The sequence below is a fragment of the Charadrius vociferus genome, unplaced genomic scaffold (assembly GCF_000708025.1).
Source record: "Charadrius vociferus isolate BGI_N301 unplaced genomic scaffold, ASM70802v2 scaffold14, whole genome shotgun sequence".
Taxonomy (NCBI): Eukaryota; Metazoa; Chordata; class Aves; order Charadriiformes; family Charadriidae; genus Charadrius; species Charadrius vociferus.
The window spans coordinates 9,339,442-9,358,225 of NW_009648876.1; the positions used below are offsets into that span (position 1 = coordinate 9,339,442).

At 53.8% G+C, this 18,784-nt stretch overlaps 1 protein-coding gene across 1 annotated transcript in view; it reads right to left on the reverse strand.

Moving 5' to 3' along the window:
• LTBP2 (latent transforming growth factor beta binding protein 2) overlaps positions 1-18,784 on the reverse strand; it is a 66,618-nt gene that overhangs the window by 16,193 nt on the left and 31,641 nt on the right. The window contains exons 9-15 of the mRNA XM_009887030.1: positions 10,130-10,204; positions 6,005-6,127; positions 5,335-5,499; positions 3,139-3,369; positions 2,550-2,572; positions 1,077-1,116; positions 577-669 (exon numbers count right to left, since the gene is read on the reverse strand). Coding sequence (XP_009885332.1) covers positions 577-669; positions 1,077-1,116; positions 2,550-2,572; positions 3,139-3,369; positions 5,335-5,499; positions 6,005-6,127; positions 10,130-10,204 — 750 coding nt within the window. The remainder of the gene's footprint in view (positions 1-576; positions 670-1,076; positions 1,117-2,549; positions 2,573-3,138; positions 3,370-5,334; positions 5,500-6,004; positions 6,128-10,129; positions 10,205-18,784) is intronic.

Consider the following 18,784-nt stretch of genomic DNA (forward strand, 5'->3'; position numbering starts at 1 on the left):
GCACTGAGCTCGGCTAGGGGGGGCCAGCCCAACCCCAAACAAAAGGCTATTGAGGAAAGACGCATTCCTCAGCAAGGTGCCTCCGCCAGGCCTGCTCCCCAAGGTGCTCCAGCCCCCGGCGGAGGGCAGGGGCCGCGCTCCCAGACACTTGAGCAACCCTGGAACAACAGCGCCCTTGTTTCCGGCGCAGTAAACAAGCCGCCCTGGGAGCCACATGCCTCCCCTTGCGCTCCCACTTCCCGATGAGTCAGCTCGCGCCGCTGGGGGAACGGGGCCAAAGCCACCGGAGCGGGCGCGTGATCCCCCTCGCCCGGCAGCCACCGCCGCAAGCGTGCAAGCAAGCTGCAGGAGAGGGGAAGGATCTGGAGAGCCAAACACTTTGCTCCCTGTATGGGATCGCTCTTGCCTCTCCACGGCCAGAGGGCAGGGACTTTTCTTTGGGAAGTCAAGTGGGGCATGTGGGAAGACAAGCAGGCTGAGGAAGGGAGAGAGCCTCTGGGCAGAGCTTGGGGCATAATTTCCCCATAGCGCCAGGCAGAGAGAGGAGGGAAACCCCCAAAAGCGGTGGACACACACCCGAGCCCTGCGCTGGCATCTGTGTTGGAGCAGCAGCATCCCAGGTGCTGGTGTGGCCAGGGTGGGGAGGACCATGCCAGGACTCCTCTTCCTCTGCTGAGAAAGAAGAGAGGTGAGGCCCAGCCCCCGACCCCAGGCAGAGGTGCAGACCCAAGGTTTACGCATGCTGGGTGTCCCTGCACTCACAGCCTCGAGAGAGCACATGGGAACGGGGCCGCAGGGTGGCTGCAGCAACCTGATCATCTTGTTATTTAACACAGCCTCCTCCACCTCGCTGGAGAGTCACCACCTCCCCACATCCCTACAGCCCCACATCAGCCACTGCAGTGTGGCAGGGGGCCCCCGTGCCACCCTTCAGCCAGCCCAGCTGGGAGCCTATCCTGCCCAGTGCCAGGGGCTGCTGTGCGAAGGCAGCTTCCAGTCTCCTCGCTCTTCTCTCTCCTCACTGCCCCATCCTCTTCCCCTCGGTCGCCCTGACCTCCTGCCAGCCGGGCACTCACCTCTGCGTGCGGCGGGCTCTGCAGTGGCAACAGCAGCACCCTGAGGGACAGAAACATAGGACTGCCTCTATCCACGTGCATGCAGCTGGGATGCAGCATCCCTGAGACATTTTACCACCCACCTCCCAGCTCCTCTTGCTCCCTGACACACTGTGCTGGGAGGAGAAGCTGCCACAGCTGAGTCCAGCTGGCAGGGGCACTCCATCCTGAGCACATTGTCCAGAGCAAAACACAGCCCCTGGTCTTGCCCAGGGGGCTACCTGCAGAGGCACCATGCCAGCATGCCATGTGGGTGAGACCCGGGGCACTGCCATGATGCAGGCATGTCCGCAAGGTGGCCAGGAAGAGCAGTGCGGCACGGTAAATACTGCCACTGTCACTGGCGGCTTTGGAGGGGACAGCCACTGCTTCAACCTGCCTCAGAGCGCTACCTGCTAGAAGGGTGCTTGGGCTTGGTGCTCAACCCTCTTTCTCAGCATCCCCTTCTGGCAAATCCATGGCTACCAAAGGAGACGTTAGAGCACAACCTGGGTGTCCATTCCAAGGAACTTTCCACAGCAGATGAAAACAGGCGGCTGAGCAACACAAGTCCCAGCCTAGCTTTGCTTCAAATTTGGAAGCTTTCGTTCAAATTTCTGCCCTGTCTTGAGATTTCTCACGTGTCCTTGGGCAAGCCACTTCATGTCTATGAAGCAGGACAATGGCAGCACTGTCCCCTCTCTCAGAGCAGCTACAAGTACATTCTGAGGGCTGGGCTGCTATAGCAAGGGCGGCACAGACATGCTCAGGAGAGATATGGTCCAACCTCTACTGACAGCAGGGATCAAGAGACACTTTTCAAGGGAGACTCATAATAAAGAAACGCAGTGCTGAGAGAGCCTGACAGAGAATCGGTCCCCAGGCTGCTCCTGTCAGACAGAGTGAATTCACACAGCCAGTGTGGGAGACCCCCACCCCAGCTGCTCTAGCAGGGTTTCTGTTGCATCCACACCAACGTGGGGAGACCTGCCTGCAAGACGGGCTTAAACATGACACTGGTCTCTGCAAGAGGAGCACTCCTCGAGCTGTCTGCAGCAGTTCCCCTTCTCCTGCTGCCCGCCTAGCCCCGCAGCCAGGCCAGGATGACAGCAGCCTGGGCTCCTACCCCAGCCCCAGCAAACACCAGCTGGAGTCAACAGTGACCGTGAACTAGTGCAGCAGAGCTCCCAGCTCCTCTTGGTTTGAGCTAATGGCCTCTTAGCAAGCGCTGAGCAGGCACATGGCACAGTGCCTTCAGCCGTGGCAACTCAGCCAGGGTAGCAGGGTTTGCAGTTTGTATGCTGTTCCCTCCAGCAGCAGCTACTTGCTCCCTTTAGTGCTGCTCTCTCTGAACATACTTCACACCTCCCTGTCACCTATTTGTATGACATCCCCCTTCCTGCCCATCAAGGTACCATGAATGCATCCAGACATAGCAAGACAAACCTTACTCACCTGCGCAGCAGGAGAAACTTCACCTGGAAAGTGAAACAGTGCATGGTGAGCAGAGTCAAGACAGGCAGTCATCCTCCTCAAACCCTGGCTGCCCTGACTTCATCCCTAAGACACTGATGCTCAGTCCCTCGTGCTCCTCCACAAGAGCTTGTTCCCAATGCCAACACACCTGGACTTCTCTCCTGGCACTGTGCAGACCCCAGGAGCTTCTGCTCCAGCAGGTGCTGGCACAAGCAGTTGGTCACACTTCCCTCCAGCTGGGCTGGACAAAAGCCCAAGGACTGCAATGTCAGGGCTGCCACGCAGACCTGAGGTCCAGGTGGAGGCATCCTGGCCAGCCAGCACCAGCTGCAAAGCTGTGGTCACAGGAGCCTGAAACACTCGACCTCCTCTCCAAAGGCTTGAAGACGTTGTGTCTCATGCTCCAAGAACACTACTAGGGCCAAAGAACACCTTGCATATTCATACAGATGTAGAAAGCCCTTATCAGCTAGAAGTCCATTCATGGGGGCACAGCAGGATCTAGGAATTTGCCCACCCTTGCTAGGGGCCCAGATGGAGCAGCTTTAAGCAGCAGACCCCACACTACCCTCTCCTGCCGAGGCGCCAGGGTGGGGGAATGCCTCCAGGATGCTACTATGCAGGCTGTCTTGCAGTCGCTGTCTCCTTCCTGCCCAGCCCAACGTCCAGTTGCTGCTCTTCCCGTGCTCTTCCAAGCTGAGGGGCAGCTCTTCTGCCTCTGCCTTCCTCATCGACAGGCGGATATCAGAGCTGGAGTAGGTGTAGCCATGTCCTGCTGGGCAAATCTCCTTGAAGGCTTCTGCAAGGGAGAATCAAATCAAAGCTTTAGAGGGCAGAGGTTGGATGGAAGAGGCTGGTGCAGGGATCATTTGGCTTACTCCACCCAGACATGATGGTGGGACAAGTGGAAGAAGTGGACAGGCATTTATCACAGAATCACAGAATGATAGGGGTGGGAAGGGACCTCTGGAGATCATCTAGTCCACCCCCCCTGCCAGAGCAGGTTCACCTAGAGCAGGTTGCACAGGATGGCATCCAGGTGGGGTTTGAATGTCTCCAGAGTCGCAGCCTCTCCCCCCTCTCTGGGCCGCCTGTTCCAGTGCTCTGTCACCCTCAAAGGAAAGAAGTTCCTCCTCATGTTTAGATGGAACTTTCTGTGTTCAAGTTTGTGTCCATTTCCTCTTGGTCTGTCCTGGGCACCACTGAAAAAAGACTGGTCCCATCCTCCTGGCACCCTTCCTTTAAGTATTTATAAGCATTGGTAAGATCCCTCCTCAGTCTTCTCTTCTCCAGACTAAAAAGAGCCAAGTTCTTTCCTCAAAAGAAAGATGTTCCAGTCTCCTAATCACCTTTGTGGCCCTTTGTTGTACCCTCTCCAGCAATTCCCTGTTCTTCTTGAATCGGGAAGCCCAGAACTGGACACAGTACTCCAGATGTGGCCTCACCGGGGCAGAACAGAGGGGAAAGATAACCTCCCTCGACCTGCTGGCCACACTCTTTTTAATGCGCCCCAGGATACCATGGGCCTTCTTGGCCACAAGGGCACATTGCTGGTTCACGGTCAACTCTGCCTACCTGGACTCCCAGGTCCCTCTCTGCAGAGCTGCTCTCCAGCAGGTCAGCCCCTAACCTGTACTGATGCATGGGGTTATTCCTCTCCATGTGCAGTCCCCTACACTTGCCTTTGTTAAATTTTGTAAGGTTTCTCTCTGCCCAAACCTCCAGCCTGTCCAGGTCACGCTGAATGGCAGTGCAGCCTTCCTGTGTGTCAGCCACCCCTCCCAGTTCTGTGTCATCAACAAACTTGCTGATTGTACACTCTATCCCTTCATCCAGGTCATTGATGAAGATATTGAACAGGACTGGACTGGGGAACACCACTTGTTACAAACTTCCAACTAGACTCTGTGCCACTAACCACAACCCTCTGAGCTCTATCTGCCAGACAGTTTTCAATCCACCTCACTGTCCGTTCATCTAACCCACACTTCCTAAGCTTGTCTATGTGAAAGCAGGTATCAGTTTCTCACACCTTATCATTTTCTGGAGATTTCTAAGGGTTAAATCCTTATAGAAAGACATATGGGCTGCAGTGTGTGGATGCTTTGAGCAGAAGGAATCTGCTCATAGGGCAGGGTGGGTTTCTAACAGGCACTGGCTGGTACTCCCAGACACCAAAAACTAAATCCCAACCCTGGGTCAGTACTGCTAGGAAGGGATCATGCCACAGCAAGGTCCAAGCTGAGCAAGGGAGCAGATTAAAGCAAACCCCTGGTATATTGGCATTGAGCGCTTTGCACATCACTCAAGATACTCTGCACAAACCACCTGAAGATTTTTCACAGAATCACAGAATGGTCAGGGTTGGAAGGGGCCTCTGGAGATCATCTAGTCCAACCCCCATGTATTCCCAGCCCTGAGAATTTTGCTGCTTTCCCCTCCACCCTACTCCATGCTGAGATATGCCAAACTGATCCTCGCCTGACTCACCTCAGCAGAAGATGTACGAGAGACAAAAGGGCTGTCAAACAAAGCCAGGCACAGACATGGCTGTCGCTCTGCTACAGAGTGGTTTCCCATCAGGGATTTCCCTGTCTTCCCAGTATTACCCAGGTCTGCTCCCTGGGCTGCTGTACCCATCTCACAGGCTAGCATTTGCATCACTCGGCTCTGGGTCCTGTACTCGTCTGCGTGGTTTCAAGTTCAAGCAAGCCCAAGCTGCAGTCTAACCAGAGCAGGCAAAGCTAAAGCGGGCACGTCTCACCTGAGCCAGGCACAGGGCACTCCTCGCAATTCTTCCCCCAGCCCTTGCCGACGCGACTGCAGCAGCAGATCTGCTGGGTGATGCGATGGGAAAGGGGGAAGGAGCACACGCCTCCGGCTGCCGAGCGGTAACACAGCCCCTGCTCCATTGACACCGCTTTGTCCGCTGAAACACAATGGCAGGGTCAGTGACGGAGGTCAAGCTTTGCACTCCCCAGCGAGAGAAATGAGGACACTCAGCCTCTACCCCCCAGGCCTTTCTTTGCCTCTGCCTCCCAGCCTGTCCCCAGGGCTGCCCCATTCTCTCCCCAGAACACCCCCTGGCCATCAGCCATCGGGCCATCCCCCCCAGCAGTGCCAGCCCCAAGTAAATCCAGCTCCTGTGGCAGCTCTCAACCCGGGAGGCCGCGTCCTCTGCTGCTACAATGCAGGCACGTTCCCTCTGGGCTTCGCAGCAAACAGCAGCAGAAGCCATGAGACATCCGTGGAGAAGAATGATGGATGAAGGAGGGCCTGAGGCATGGGGTCACATCCTGCACAGAAGCGCAGGATAGCATAGCACGCAGTCAGCCACGCTCGCAAGAGGCATGAAGCACACTGCAGCCTCCACTCAGCCGTGGGGTCCTGCTCAGGCTCCTTTCCCAAACTGAGGAGTTCCCTGGAGCACTTACAGATACAATGGCTACGGGATGGGTCCAGCATGGTGCCAGGCTTGCAGGTGCAGCGGAAGCTGCCACGGGTGTTCACACACTCAGCATCTTTGCACAGGCCCTGCATCAAGCACTCGTTGATATCTGTGGGGAGGAGAGAGCCCAGTGAGATGTGGGGAAGCTGAGGGTGAACTGAACTCCCTACCCGGTGTCTCCCATTCAGGTGCCACAGACTGAGGGGGTCTCAGCTGGGCTGGTGTCTGAGGCAGCCTCTGCACCGAGCAGTATGGTGGGGACCTCCACGGTAACAGCAGTCCTACATCTGCAGCACAGAGCTCACTTGCTGAAGCTGGAGGGATGGCTCATGAATGACTGCTCTTCTCCACGGTCCTCGTGGAAAACAGATGTGGCCCCTCTGGTGATCTGCCTCAGCAGGGTCACTCTTACAGCCGTCATGGTCATTGTCTGCAAGCCTGGACTAGGAAGTCCTGTCCTCTCACCTGACCCCTGGTCCAGCTCACATGGAGCCATCATCCATGGAGGATCCTTGCTGAGAAACTCAGTGCCAGCACACAGGGAGGGCAGTGGCTGATCCCTGCGTGTGGAGCCCAGTGCTAGGCAGAGGGATGGTGGGCCAGGTTCCAACTCCTCACTGTAGTGTCTTCTTCTGGGAACTGGTTGAGCAAGCAAGAAGATGCCAAGCTCAAGCCCTGCCTTGAGCTCTGCCTCTGCCGCTGACTCAGCACACAACATCAGACTCAGTCTTCAGGAAGGAAGCTGGACTTATCCCAGGGAAACACCATTGGTCTCATCCATTTGGCCTACAGCGCCTGCTTTTCCTACAGCACCACACAGGAATGTATGAGCTAAGCTGGAGAAGACAGGGATTGGCGAAATGTGCATAAGAGGGAGGTAAGGGCAGCTTTAACAGTGGAGAGTGAGGAGGAAGTCTTCCTTATGGATGGATGTAGCTTTATATCTTAACTAAAGAGCTTGGCACCAGAAAAGTAAGTGTGCTGACAAAATGTGCTGTGTCAGGAGGCACAAGCAGTACAGGAAGAGCTGGATGGGAGCATGGTGCAGCAGGAGCGAGATGAACCTCAGCACCACGTCGGGACAAATCACAGGCACATATGCTACAAGCTAAGAGGTGGGAGCAGGCAGTGAGAGGGACCTGGGCACACTTGCTGCTCGCAGGACAGCTGTGAGCTGCCAAGACCAAGAAATGCCAATACGATGCTAGGCAGCATCATGCCAAACACTTTCCAAAGACACAGGACAGTCCTAATGCCAGTGTAAAAGGCCCTGGTGAGACCTCAGGTGCCCTGAGAGCACCCAGTATTGCTCTAGAGACTCTCTCAAGGTGGAAGGTGTGCAGTGGCGGGCTGCTGGGACACTTGGAAGAATGGAGACACTGGAAGAGCCTGACTGAGAGCAGCTATGCTCAAGAACGGCTTTCCCAGCACTACCTTATTCCTTGGAGCTGAAGCATCTCTGCTTGGTGGGAGTATCACGCATCCAGCTGTGTCAGGTGGAGTTCAGACTTAATGACCTGAGAGGTTGTCCCCAGCCTTGTGCTCTGAAACTCTTCCATTCAGCCCACCGGCTGCCCTATACGTGGTTGAGACACACAGAGGCCATCAAGACCAAGCCATGATGTTCAGTCAATTGGAAGTACCAACTCTACAGGAATGCGCAGCAGGCCAGGGAGGACTACAGTTTGGCTGGATAATGAAATGGTTTCCTGCTCCATACCAAGCACAGGACAGAGTTCATGAGAAAAACCAGTGGCCAGACCCCAAATGTGCTGGGTACCCCACTCAGAGAAAAGGCTTGGGCTCCCCAGAGGAGCCTCAGGGCGCATCCACCTCACTCCCCGGCACGGTTGGGGCACTGTGTCATTCCAGTACACCAACTGGATGAAGTGTTTGGCCTCTGCATGAGCAAAGGGATTGAAGGGATTAGAGTAATGAGAGCACAAAACAAACAAGCACCAAGGGCTGGGCTTTATGAGCTTAATATAAAACACGGCCACGTCCTGGCCTCAGGCCAGCCCCCTGTATTCCCCTGGCAGCAGAGGACCCACCCGCAGTGGAAATCCCCATGGGGAACAGAAGCAAGCAGGCGCGCTCGGGGCCACGCACTCCTACCCCCCGCAGCATGCCAGGGATGGGGCTGGCCCACAAAAGAGGCCTCAGGGACCGCAAACCAAGATCTGTGAACCGTCTCAGCTGCTTCCTCTCACCCCACACAAGCCTGCCAGTGCTCCTCAGAAACAGCCATGCTGGGGCAGGCAGCCTGTGGTGGAAAGGCGCAGGCTGGTTTACAGTGGTGCTTGGTGAGCAGAAAGGACCTGAATCAGCAATGGACATCAAGGATATACAGACACCAAGGTGCCAGCATGTGTCCTGTGCAGTGACCCCTGTGCATGCACACCTGCTTACCATTGTCTCCGGGCTCCCCAGCCTGCAGCCTCCAAGACAACCTTTGCCTCATCTACCAACCACATTATCCCTTCCAGTGCCATCATTCTTGCTGGTCCCAGCAGCACTGGGAGGTTTCCTGACTGGGTCTGCCATGCACTCTCAACTCAGACTCGTTACAGCCTTGTTCCTGGTCAATGGGATGAAGGAAGGAAAGGAAGGGAGATCTTGCGGAGATAAGCCATTTGTTCCTCTGCTGGAAGGCACCACAGACAACCCTTTCTGTCCATACAGAACAAAGCGGGCTCTTGCCAGGGCCCTCCTCCAGTCACTCATCTGTGCTTTGATGACAGCCTGCAAAGCCAGAGCTCAGCTTCTTCCCAGCCCAGCTCCTCTCCTGCAGCCAATGATCTCAGGACCCTCCGCTGCTGCCCAGCCCCTCCGCTCCCCTCCTACCTGGGCTGGCAAGGGAAGGCCCCGTGCAGCCTCTCCCACAGCCTATCAGCCAAGTTGCTCACTCCAAATTGCAAATGCCTCACCCTAAGTGAGGTGGCTAGGCTTCCTGACACACATCCCACAGCAGAGATGGGAAAAGCACCTCAAGGCAGCAGACTGTCTGCAGAACAGTACTTCTCCAGCCCAGCTTACGAAGGAGCACACAGAGGCACAAATCTCTGGCTCATGGTTCACGTGCAAAAAACATCTTTCTAGCCAACTCCACATTGCCATCTCCCTCTGCTCCTCAGAGCACTGAGCCTCCCCCTGCTCCAGAGGGGACACAAATCCAGAGCAGGCACCGCAGGTCTCTGCTTGCTGACACGAGTCCCTCAGCTGCTCTGCTCCTCCGACTCCAGTCTTGGGGTAGCTCCTCATAGCCACAGCGTTGTCTGTGGCCACATAAGGGGTGAGATCTGAGCATCAAGGAGAATAGAAGTTGTTGCCTTGTTGAAAGTTCTCCCCCAGGACAATATGGGGAGGTTGAATCATTAATTAAGTAAGCATGGTGGAAAGTCCCAGCTAAAAGAGATGAGTCATTGGATTGCCAGCTCTGGGTTTGCATGGCTGGGACCCAGGCTCCCTGCTGCATCTTCGAGATGACACCTCTCAGCTTATCATGAATCACGAGAAGGGAGCCATAAAATTCCACTTCAGTCACAGCACGGAAAAACACAAGGAAAAATACAAATAAGCATGAACCGGAGAGAAAAGCGGAGAGATGGCGCTTTCCTGAGGGACCACGGGACAGAGAAGCGGATAGACCCCCAGCAGTGTGGGGCAGGCAGGGCAGCCATGGGCAAGCCACATGCTTGGAACAGAAGGACTTGCTTTTTGGCACTCTCCCACTTGAAAATGAACAAGCCGACAACCTTCCCAAATGTTTTGAGGTAACAGAATTTCTGTTGCTTCAGACAATTGGAGAAGCGTTTTTACATTCACATGTAGCAGAGCAGCAACATAGGTCCTTACTGTGGCAGTAGGACTTAGTAGGTGAGTTTTCTTGTGCTGGCCCAAATATGTGCTGACTGTGTTTATCAGCTGAGTCACGTAGTCCAGTGTTACCTGTTTTTTTTCATGCTTGATGACAGCACAGGGATTTTTATGAGTCACATTCTTTGTAGATTGGCATCAGGGAACTAGATAACTGTGTTTTACTTGTGTAGACAATTGCAGCTCTGACAGTGGTTGTGGGAAGGAGAGAGAGATATGAAAGCAGCATCCTTACCTTGGCAGTGGCTCCGGTTCAGCCTCTTGTATCCTTGGGGACACTCCACCTGCCCATTCTCAATCACAGGGTGTGCTGTGAAGAAAACAAACAGTGTGGGATGCCAGCAGGAGAGCCAGCCACCAGCATCCTGCCTTCTTTCTGCCCTCCTTACGGAGGGGAAAGGGTCCCTAGGTCTGCCTTGGATGGGCCTCTGATGACTCCCAGGGCAGAGGGAAAGATGGGAACAGCCACTTTTCCCAAGCGGTGTCTTCTGTTGCTTGGCAGGTGCCAAAATGGTGACCTAGAGGTGCTGCCTGTGCTTCATGTCTATCACTGTGTCACCTCAGCTCCTCGCAAGCCAGCTTGGATAGCCAGGTGGCACATGACAAGGGGGATCAGAGTGAAAGGAATGACAGAGGTCCTTAACAAGATGCTGAAATAACAGCCCAGGGCCTGTTTATTATATTTTCCTCCTTTTTTACTGCATGTGATTTCCTGCCCCGACCACTGTCATCAAAGAAAATTTCAAATCACTGCTTAGAATACTTTTGTGGGTTTCAAAATGGCCTACAACCCGCACAATTAAATCTCTCCAAATTTTTTAAAGGCAAGTAAAACATGGCCCATAAATTCCAAGGAGGTCAAATTTAGGCACAGTATTTTGGAGCAAGGGAAAGGGAATCCGGGAGGTTATGGGTTGGGAAGTGAGTAAGCACAGGGTGGGGTAGGAAGGATGGGATTTTCGCAGGGTGGGGTTTCTTTTTAATTTTCTGGACTTGGAAACAAGAAGTGCGTGTAACAGCCAAGTGACTGCCCAGCCGTATTCCCACCACTCGAATTCCTCCTGCCTGGCATCAGTAGCTCACACCCTGGTGTCATACATGGAAAGGCCTCCATGGCAATAGCTGTATCGAGGATATGGCAGATTCCTAATGCATTGCAGCTTTTGAGAACACAGGACAAATTGAGACCATCCTTGCGGCAGGAGATGGTTGGAAAGAGCCTGCAAAGGTTAACAACACCAACAACACACAGGGGGCAGAGAACAGGCATGTCCATAACTCTTTGTCCTGAACACTTTGACCCTAAAATGCAGCTTAAAGCCATTCTAGGACACTTGTTGAAATGCAAAAGCTAGGGACTAGCCTCCTAGGATGAAGGTGCTTGGGAAATACAAGACAGGAGAACAACAAGCCATTCATGAGCCTGTACCAGTAAGAAGAATAGAAAGCCTGGTTTCCCCAGGTACATTAAACGAAGCTACAGGGTTTTCCAGGTGCAGAGAGATCCTCCACGGCTGGACGAATGACTAAGATGAAAAATCTATTCACCCCCTTCAACAGTTCAGTCATGAATTGTAAGCAGGAGGTGCTTACAAGTATCTGGATGTTAGGGGCGAGGGTGTTGCTGGTGATACTGGGAATCACTGGGTACATTTCCAACCTTCTGGGAAGGAAAAAACAACCTCTGGCTCACAGGCTGCAGGCTCAGGGCCCCGATGGGATTTCAGGTCCTCCCACACCGCAGCCTGTGGGCTCAGGGCTGCTGACAGGCATTAACTGTGCTTGGAAGCATCTGTCAGCCTCAGCACGATGTGATAACAGATGCTCAAATGAAGCAGCATCGTTATGCGCGAGCCCTCCGACAGGGAGCCAAGCATGCCGGAGATCAAACAGCGATGACATGTGTCAGAGCCCCGCTCCCTCTCTGAAAAGCCTTTGCGGAGAAACAGATCCTGCAGCATCCCTCCGCCAGATGCTGCTGGGGAGAGGGCAAGGCAGAAAATACCAGTGATGGGGGCTGAGCCTGCAGGTCTCGTGCCACCTCAGCACTCGTACGACTCCAGTCTGCAGAAACCTGCGGCTCGTTACTGTAGCAAATCACTTGTGAGGCTGTGGACAAATGTCTTAATTTTGCAAAGAAACTCGCATTCCCTGGAAAGACTAACTGTAATGTAATGTGAGCAGATCTCTCTGTACCAAGGGGAACCAAGACAGTTTCTGAAGTATTGGATGGAGGCTGCTCTCTTTCTGCCAGGACCTGGCCGCAAGGGAAGACAGCGTGTGGCTGCAGGAGGATGTAAGCTATTAACTCTCAGCTTTGTACTTGGTTACTCGAGCAGAGGACCGTTTCCTTCCACGACCTCTGATGTGGCCGAACTACAGCAGAGACAGCCAAAAACCCCTGAAAAAACAGCTTAGGACACCTGAGTTTCCCGCAGAGGGGATCAGCATTCACCCCTCTCCCATGCAGCTGGTAGGAGTGGGAGGCCATTCCTCTGGAACCCAGCAAAGGGCAATGACTGGGAAAAAGCCAATTGGACTATTGGAGAGGGCAGAAATCTGTCAGCACCCACAGCCAGAGGGGTCCCAGCCTCCTGTGTCTGTCTGTCTGTCTACACTCTCTCCAAGAAGGGGTGCTCCTGGAGCCTGAGGCTGGGGACACAGCAGCTAAGCTGCATCTGTCAGGCAGAAGGATTTCAGGCTTGCTGAGAGTGATTTTGGAGCTTCATCTCATGGGCATTTCAGCCCCGTGGGTGCTGCACTGAAGCGATGTGCTCACCAGGTACCTGCACACCAGGACTCCCCCTTAGCTCTCCTCATCGCTCCCTCCAGTTCTGCTTCACTCCCTCCAGTCCTGCGTCATCCCACCGCCCGGTGCTGCTTTCTGCAAACTCTGCAGTCACTGGGCATCCCCAGTGGGAATAGGATCTCACAGGGGAGCATGCGTGCAATAAGCTCACAGATCCAGAAAGGAATAGGTGAGCACGAAGTAACCACAGCCCAGGGCTCCCACCAGCACCTGTCCCCAGCTAGAATAATACTTGAGCACAGCAGAATAAGAAGGGAAACGAATGCACAGAAATCAGGCAGAGGGTTTTTGCAGCCTAGTAGGATGATCTTCAAGCAGCCAGGCACACTTCAGAAGCTGTCCATCACTTTCCAGGAGAAGACACTTTACCCAAGGGCCCTGGCTCCCCAAATGCTGTCTGAAGATGGGATAAAGAAGCTCAGGCTGATGGTGAAGTAGAAAGGAACTACTTCCAGTGGTGGTAGCCATGAGGGCCTGAGCAAGGCAAGGTTTGCAGAGTGAGATAATACATTGCTTTAGGCCAGCCAATATCATTCAGTTAAAAGGGGAAGCAGCGAGCCTGCAGTCAGATGAGAAGTGAGGAAATGCTTGGCTGCTGAAAGCTAGCCCATTTCTTTCAACTCTTTCCATTTATCACACAAAAGGCATTATCTCTCTGAGAAACCTTGCCTTGCTGATCTCCTTTACCACTTTCAGGACTCACAGACATTTCTGGAGACCCTGGACCAGCTCCACAGAAGAACCCCAGCTCCAGTTGGACCCCAGGCATCTCCCCATGCCCACAGTAGGCACAGAGCTTGCAGTCATGACGGTGGTGCCTCTGCTTGCTCTGGGTTTTCCAGCATGTGGGAGATAAAAGAAGCCAGAGTGCATCATCTTATGGCATCTGAAGTGGTGGGGGTGGTGGACCCAGTCAAACCTCATCTTAGTTTAGTGTGAAGCAGAGAAGATCAGCCTCCACTGCAGAGAGAGGATCTCAGCTGCTGAACTCGCTGGCAGAAGAGCAGAGCAGCTCCGACCCCATAGCAGCCTCCAGAAAGAAAACGCATGGAAGACACCAGACCAAGAAGTAGGCAGGGCTGTGGCTGTGGGGCTAAGCTGAGTTCCCAGGCAGAATGGACAAGAGGGAAAGGACATGAATCCTTCGGCCCAGATATGTCATGACCACTCTCCTTTCCTCCAGGTGGTCTGTGGTACGCAGGATCCCGCAAGACTTTCTCCAGTGCTCCAACAAAGGCAGGGGTGAGGAGGGCATGCACCAGTGCTGATACATGGTATGAAACTAAGCCCTCTGCTCAAAGGTCAATAAAAGATCATGGTCAATAAAGATCTTCAAGGTGAAAAATATTCTTGAGGGGGAAAAAAAAAAAGATTCTGGTAATTACCATTGGCTTTTGGGGTCATTTCAACAGAAAGAACCTCATCCTGCTCCCACAGTGGCTTCCAGCTGGGACAATATACCTCTGTACCTAAAACCCCCCACTTTTGCAACCCTGTGCTGCTGTGTGCCAAGACCACAATGCCGTGCATGAACAATGAGCAAAACAAGCACTCTGCAGAACAAGGCAGTCCTGAAAACGTTGTGCTTCCCCAGGTATTGCTCTCTGTGGTACTGCCACAATCTTGCAGAGGTTTCAGCTTCTTTCTCCTCCTCCAGCCCTTCTTTTCTGTCTCAGACAGGCTCCCTGTGGCACATGGTGTAGCAGTTGCAGAACCGGCCCCCTTCGTAACCTCCTTCCCATATTTCCAGGTTTTTTTCCGCTGTAGCCTCCCTGATCTGATCACAACAAGAGCAGACCAGGGGGTTGATTTTCAAGGGGCTTCCTGTGGCTGTTTCAACGCCTGCAGGCACAGCACAGGGGAGCGTGCAGCTTGCGGAGCCGCTCAGCGTTTCTGATGACGACGGCTCCATGGGTGAGCTGCCACCCCTCTCGCGGTGGGAGGTCTGTTTGGGGAGTGCTGCGGACGCCAAACCAGACATTACAAGATCCAACTTTCCAGTGAAATTCAGACTTTTCTCTAGGACAAAAAACTTGAAAAAACATGGGGAGTGGGAATAAAAACAAAACAATAGCCTTCAAAGACTTGTTTCTTAATGCAGTTAAAACCCATAGGCAGGAGGAGAGAAAGCAGCCCAGGAAGATGTGCAGCGAGCACAACTGGTGGGTGCACAGCCCAGCCCACACTCAGGCTGACTTCAGCCTGAAATAAGGGACAGCGGGCAGTGAAAAAACAGGACCTGGAAGACACAGGTTTACTGCTGCAGCCAGAAAGTCCCCCAAGCCCTTGCAGAAAGCTCCTGCGCAGTAGAGAAGGTGTCCATCACCAGTATGGGCTTCTCCTGGAGCGCTGCTGGTCTTAGAGCTTTGTGGTCTCAGGGACAGGGAGGAAATGAAAGAGGAGGGCTGTAAACCCCTCTGGGCAGATCACCTCACCTTGCCCTCAGAAAAAACTCTCCGCTATCAGTTTCCTTTATGCCCATGTGCCTGAGGAGGGCCAAGACTTCAAGGCAACCAGTGTCCAAATCCACACCCTCCCTGGTGGCTGTGTCAACCTGCAGCTTGGCTCTTGTTGGTTTTTGTTTCCACAGACCATCTCTTGACCTTGTTCCAGCATGTTCTTCTCCACATATCACTGTATACCCTCAAATAGTATATGGTCTGGCAGGTAAGTGGGAGTAGCTCTGCCCAGCAGTGTGCCTGCTACTAGCCCCGCATTCTGAGCTGGCCATGGCACAGGACATTGCTTCTGTACAGCTGCCTCACCAATACTGCTCAAATACCCCGCCAGTCCTTGGGTTTCCTCCCAGCCATGTCCAAGTGTCTCTACATCAGCTGCTTCCTCAGCCTCCAATGCCCTTTTTCCTCTGTCAAGGAAACTTTGAGTTTTACCTTCCAGCTCCCATATCCTCTTACCTCTCTGTTCTAGCCTTTCCGTGTGTGCTCCAGCATCTCCTCCGAACACTAAAGACCCAGGAGGGTCATTGGATGTCTCCATCTGATTTATCCTACCTTGCAGCACAGCACATTTCATCCAGTCATCTCCAGCCAGAGCTGAAGGACTGCAGCCACACGACAGCATGCAGGTGTCCTGCCACTCTCCAGGGCCCCGTTGCTGGTTCATCTCTTTCTTTAACAGGTTGGGTGACAGCCTTTGCCCCAACAGCTCATGGAACAAGGTCTCGGATCTCCCCTTTCTTCCAGGGCTGACTCTGACATAGCCCAGGGATCCCATCTTCGGCTCTCACTTAGATGAGGAACAGCAGACTCCCAAAGACTTCCACTATAGCCTGGTTGAATACCCATCTCTGTGCCAACTTCTCTGAAGGAGTCTAACAATATACACCCTCCCAGCAGCAAACCAGACAGTCAAAAGCCTGAGCAGAGCCTGAGGAAACCTCTGAGCTAATGTAACACCCGCTACAGAGTCCTGGCCAGGTGAACCCCACTTCTACCTTAATTCTGAACTCAGCTTTTAACATAGTCTCCTTAGGATGCAGACGAAGCATTCAAGTGCCTTGGCTTTTCTGATGCTGGGCAAAACAAAAAAAAGTGGGGATTGGTCGTGGCAGGTTCACTCGGACAGATGCCTACCTCCGATTCTTCTTCTCTGATGTCTTTCCGCACACAAACATGTACCAAACATGAAAGCTGCAGTCGACGGAGACATCCGGACATATCCAGACTCTACTAACAATCAGTGTCTCGGGCAGACAGTCAATCCAAACAAGTTCTCCATTTGTCTAGCTCTTGCCTGGCTGCACTTCTGTACATTTGTAAGTGTTTACACTGAACTAGCTTCTGCCATTTCTGTCTCTGGTTGCTGGAATTAAATTCCCAGTGCTGTCAAGTCTGCTCTGGTGCACGCCTCCCCAGGACGCACGAGCGTAAGGAGAAGTTCTCTCCAAAGACCACAGTGCCAAGAAGAAAGCTGGAAACATCCACTGGACATGTTATCTCTGTGCACGAGACACCAGGTCACTGAACTACAGCCCAGTGACTTTAAGTGAGTACAACACACGCCAGCAAGACCGGGAGACAGAAAGGATGTGAGTGTGGGATGCGGTCTACAGACAGGAACAATGTGGAGCGATGCCTTCACACTGGACAGGCGTGGATCTGGGAGCCCTCGCAGAGGAGGCACAGGGCAATGAGAGGTCACAGTGCTCAGTAGTTCTGTTAAGAGCAGTAAGACTACAGAGAAAGGACTGTTTCCCTGGCTCCACTATGGGGTGAGATCTCCTGTCGGCAAAGACAGCGCACCACAGCATGCCAGTGCCTCGGCTCCTCACTTCACAACAGTCAGGCTCTTTAGGTCACCTCCATTGAGTGTCTGCCTTACAGCTCCCTTCACTTGCACTGTGTGGTCTCCTGCATGTGGGGCTGGTTACAGGGCAGTCAATCAGAGGTAGCCAAAGGAGGAAGATACTTGCACATGATTAAAGAGGATGAAAACGGCCCCTTCAACTAGCCTGAACTCCTGCCAAAATCAACTAGAGCCATTTGGTCTCCAAGGGGGAACTTTATCACCCAAAGCCAGAGGGACTGAGAATGGGATTTTCTTGCGGCACAGGAAGATGGAAGACCCACGGGGATGCATTTTTCATATCCCCATGGAATTACTCTGAAAAAAAGCCAGTCAAGCATCTGCCCACTCAACGAAGACCCGCAGCGACAACCTCCCTTGAGTTTCAGCTGCTGCTGTGACATGGGGCATGTGCTGAGCTGTGGAAGTGGGACCTGCTGGCAGCTAGGAGGCATTTCTTAAGTGCATTTGCTCTACTGGCTAGCTGACTGCAAGGACCACATAGGGGTATTTTGTGCCTGTTTTCAGGTCTTGGAAGCCTGTGATTAGAGACACATTTGGAAGCCTGAAGATCTAAGTCCAGCAGAGCAATCACTGCTGCAGCTCTGGTCGCTGAGTGATAACTAGCATCCTGGCATTGAGAAAGAGAGGAGGTGCAGAGATTTTGCAGCCATCTGCAGCCTAACCAAAGTGTTAAGCAGACCCCCTGCTTCCTAATGGGGGGAATCACAGAAAGACAGGGCGAATAACACGGAGACTGCTGTGAGATGGGGAGGAAAAAGCCATGACTGGGGATGCGAAGGTTGGAGACGAAGAGGAGGGGGTTGAGGCACATGTGGGGCATTTCCTTGTTTGTGCTGAACCTGGAGACCCTGTGGTCACCCACATACGCTTGTGCCCACAGCTCCCTTGGGGCTGGCACGTGGATGAGGGCAGGCAAGCAGCAGCGTGGCCCAGGGCCATAGCAGAGCAGGAAGATGACAGCAATCAGAGCTCCTCAGATCTGCACTGGGTTCCAGGATGCTGACAACCTCGTCTGTGATTGCAAGGAATTTGGCTCCAGCTGCCCCTACCCCTGGCTGAGGAGGAACCGAATTGAGGGAGGACAACAAGACGCAAACAGCTCTCGGGAACATGCATGCAAGCGAGCGGGACAGCCTCTGGGCAGAGCTAGAAGGCACCAACACCACACTTGCTTGCACAAAACCTGACAGCTTGAACACCTCCGCTGTCCTCAGGGGTCAAAGTCTCCTGGACCATGGGGTCTGTTTACTTTAGACCTTCAATCCAGTGAAGGCATGCGAATGAGCAGCCAAGCAGTGATGAAAGGGGGCAGACAGGCAGGCAGGGGAGAGGTGAGCAGACCCCTGCCCATGTTGCATTGGACATGTGCACCTTGCCCTGCAGCAGAGCCGCTCCGCACCGCCTGCCCGCCAGCCTGCCTCCCTCCAGCCAGGAGTCCTTCAGCACAGCCTCTCCACCACAATGTGGGAGGGGGGCTGCGGCACAAGGGGCCATAACCCGTCACGGAGCACCCTGAGCAACGCGGCCGAGGAATCCCCGTCTACAGCTGGATCAGCCTGTCCGGCCCCAGAGCACAGCAGAAACAGGGCTGGACGCCCGTGCCCCTGGAACGGACCCCGGGTGTGCTCCTGCCAATTGTTTGATGTAGTGTTATTTCCAGAGCCCCTGCCAAGCCCGTGTCGGCCCCAGAGCAAGCCCGTAACTCTATAGGGCCGAGTCAGCAGCCTCCTCCACCAATCTAAGACTGCACCT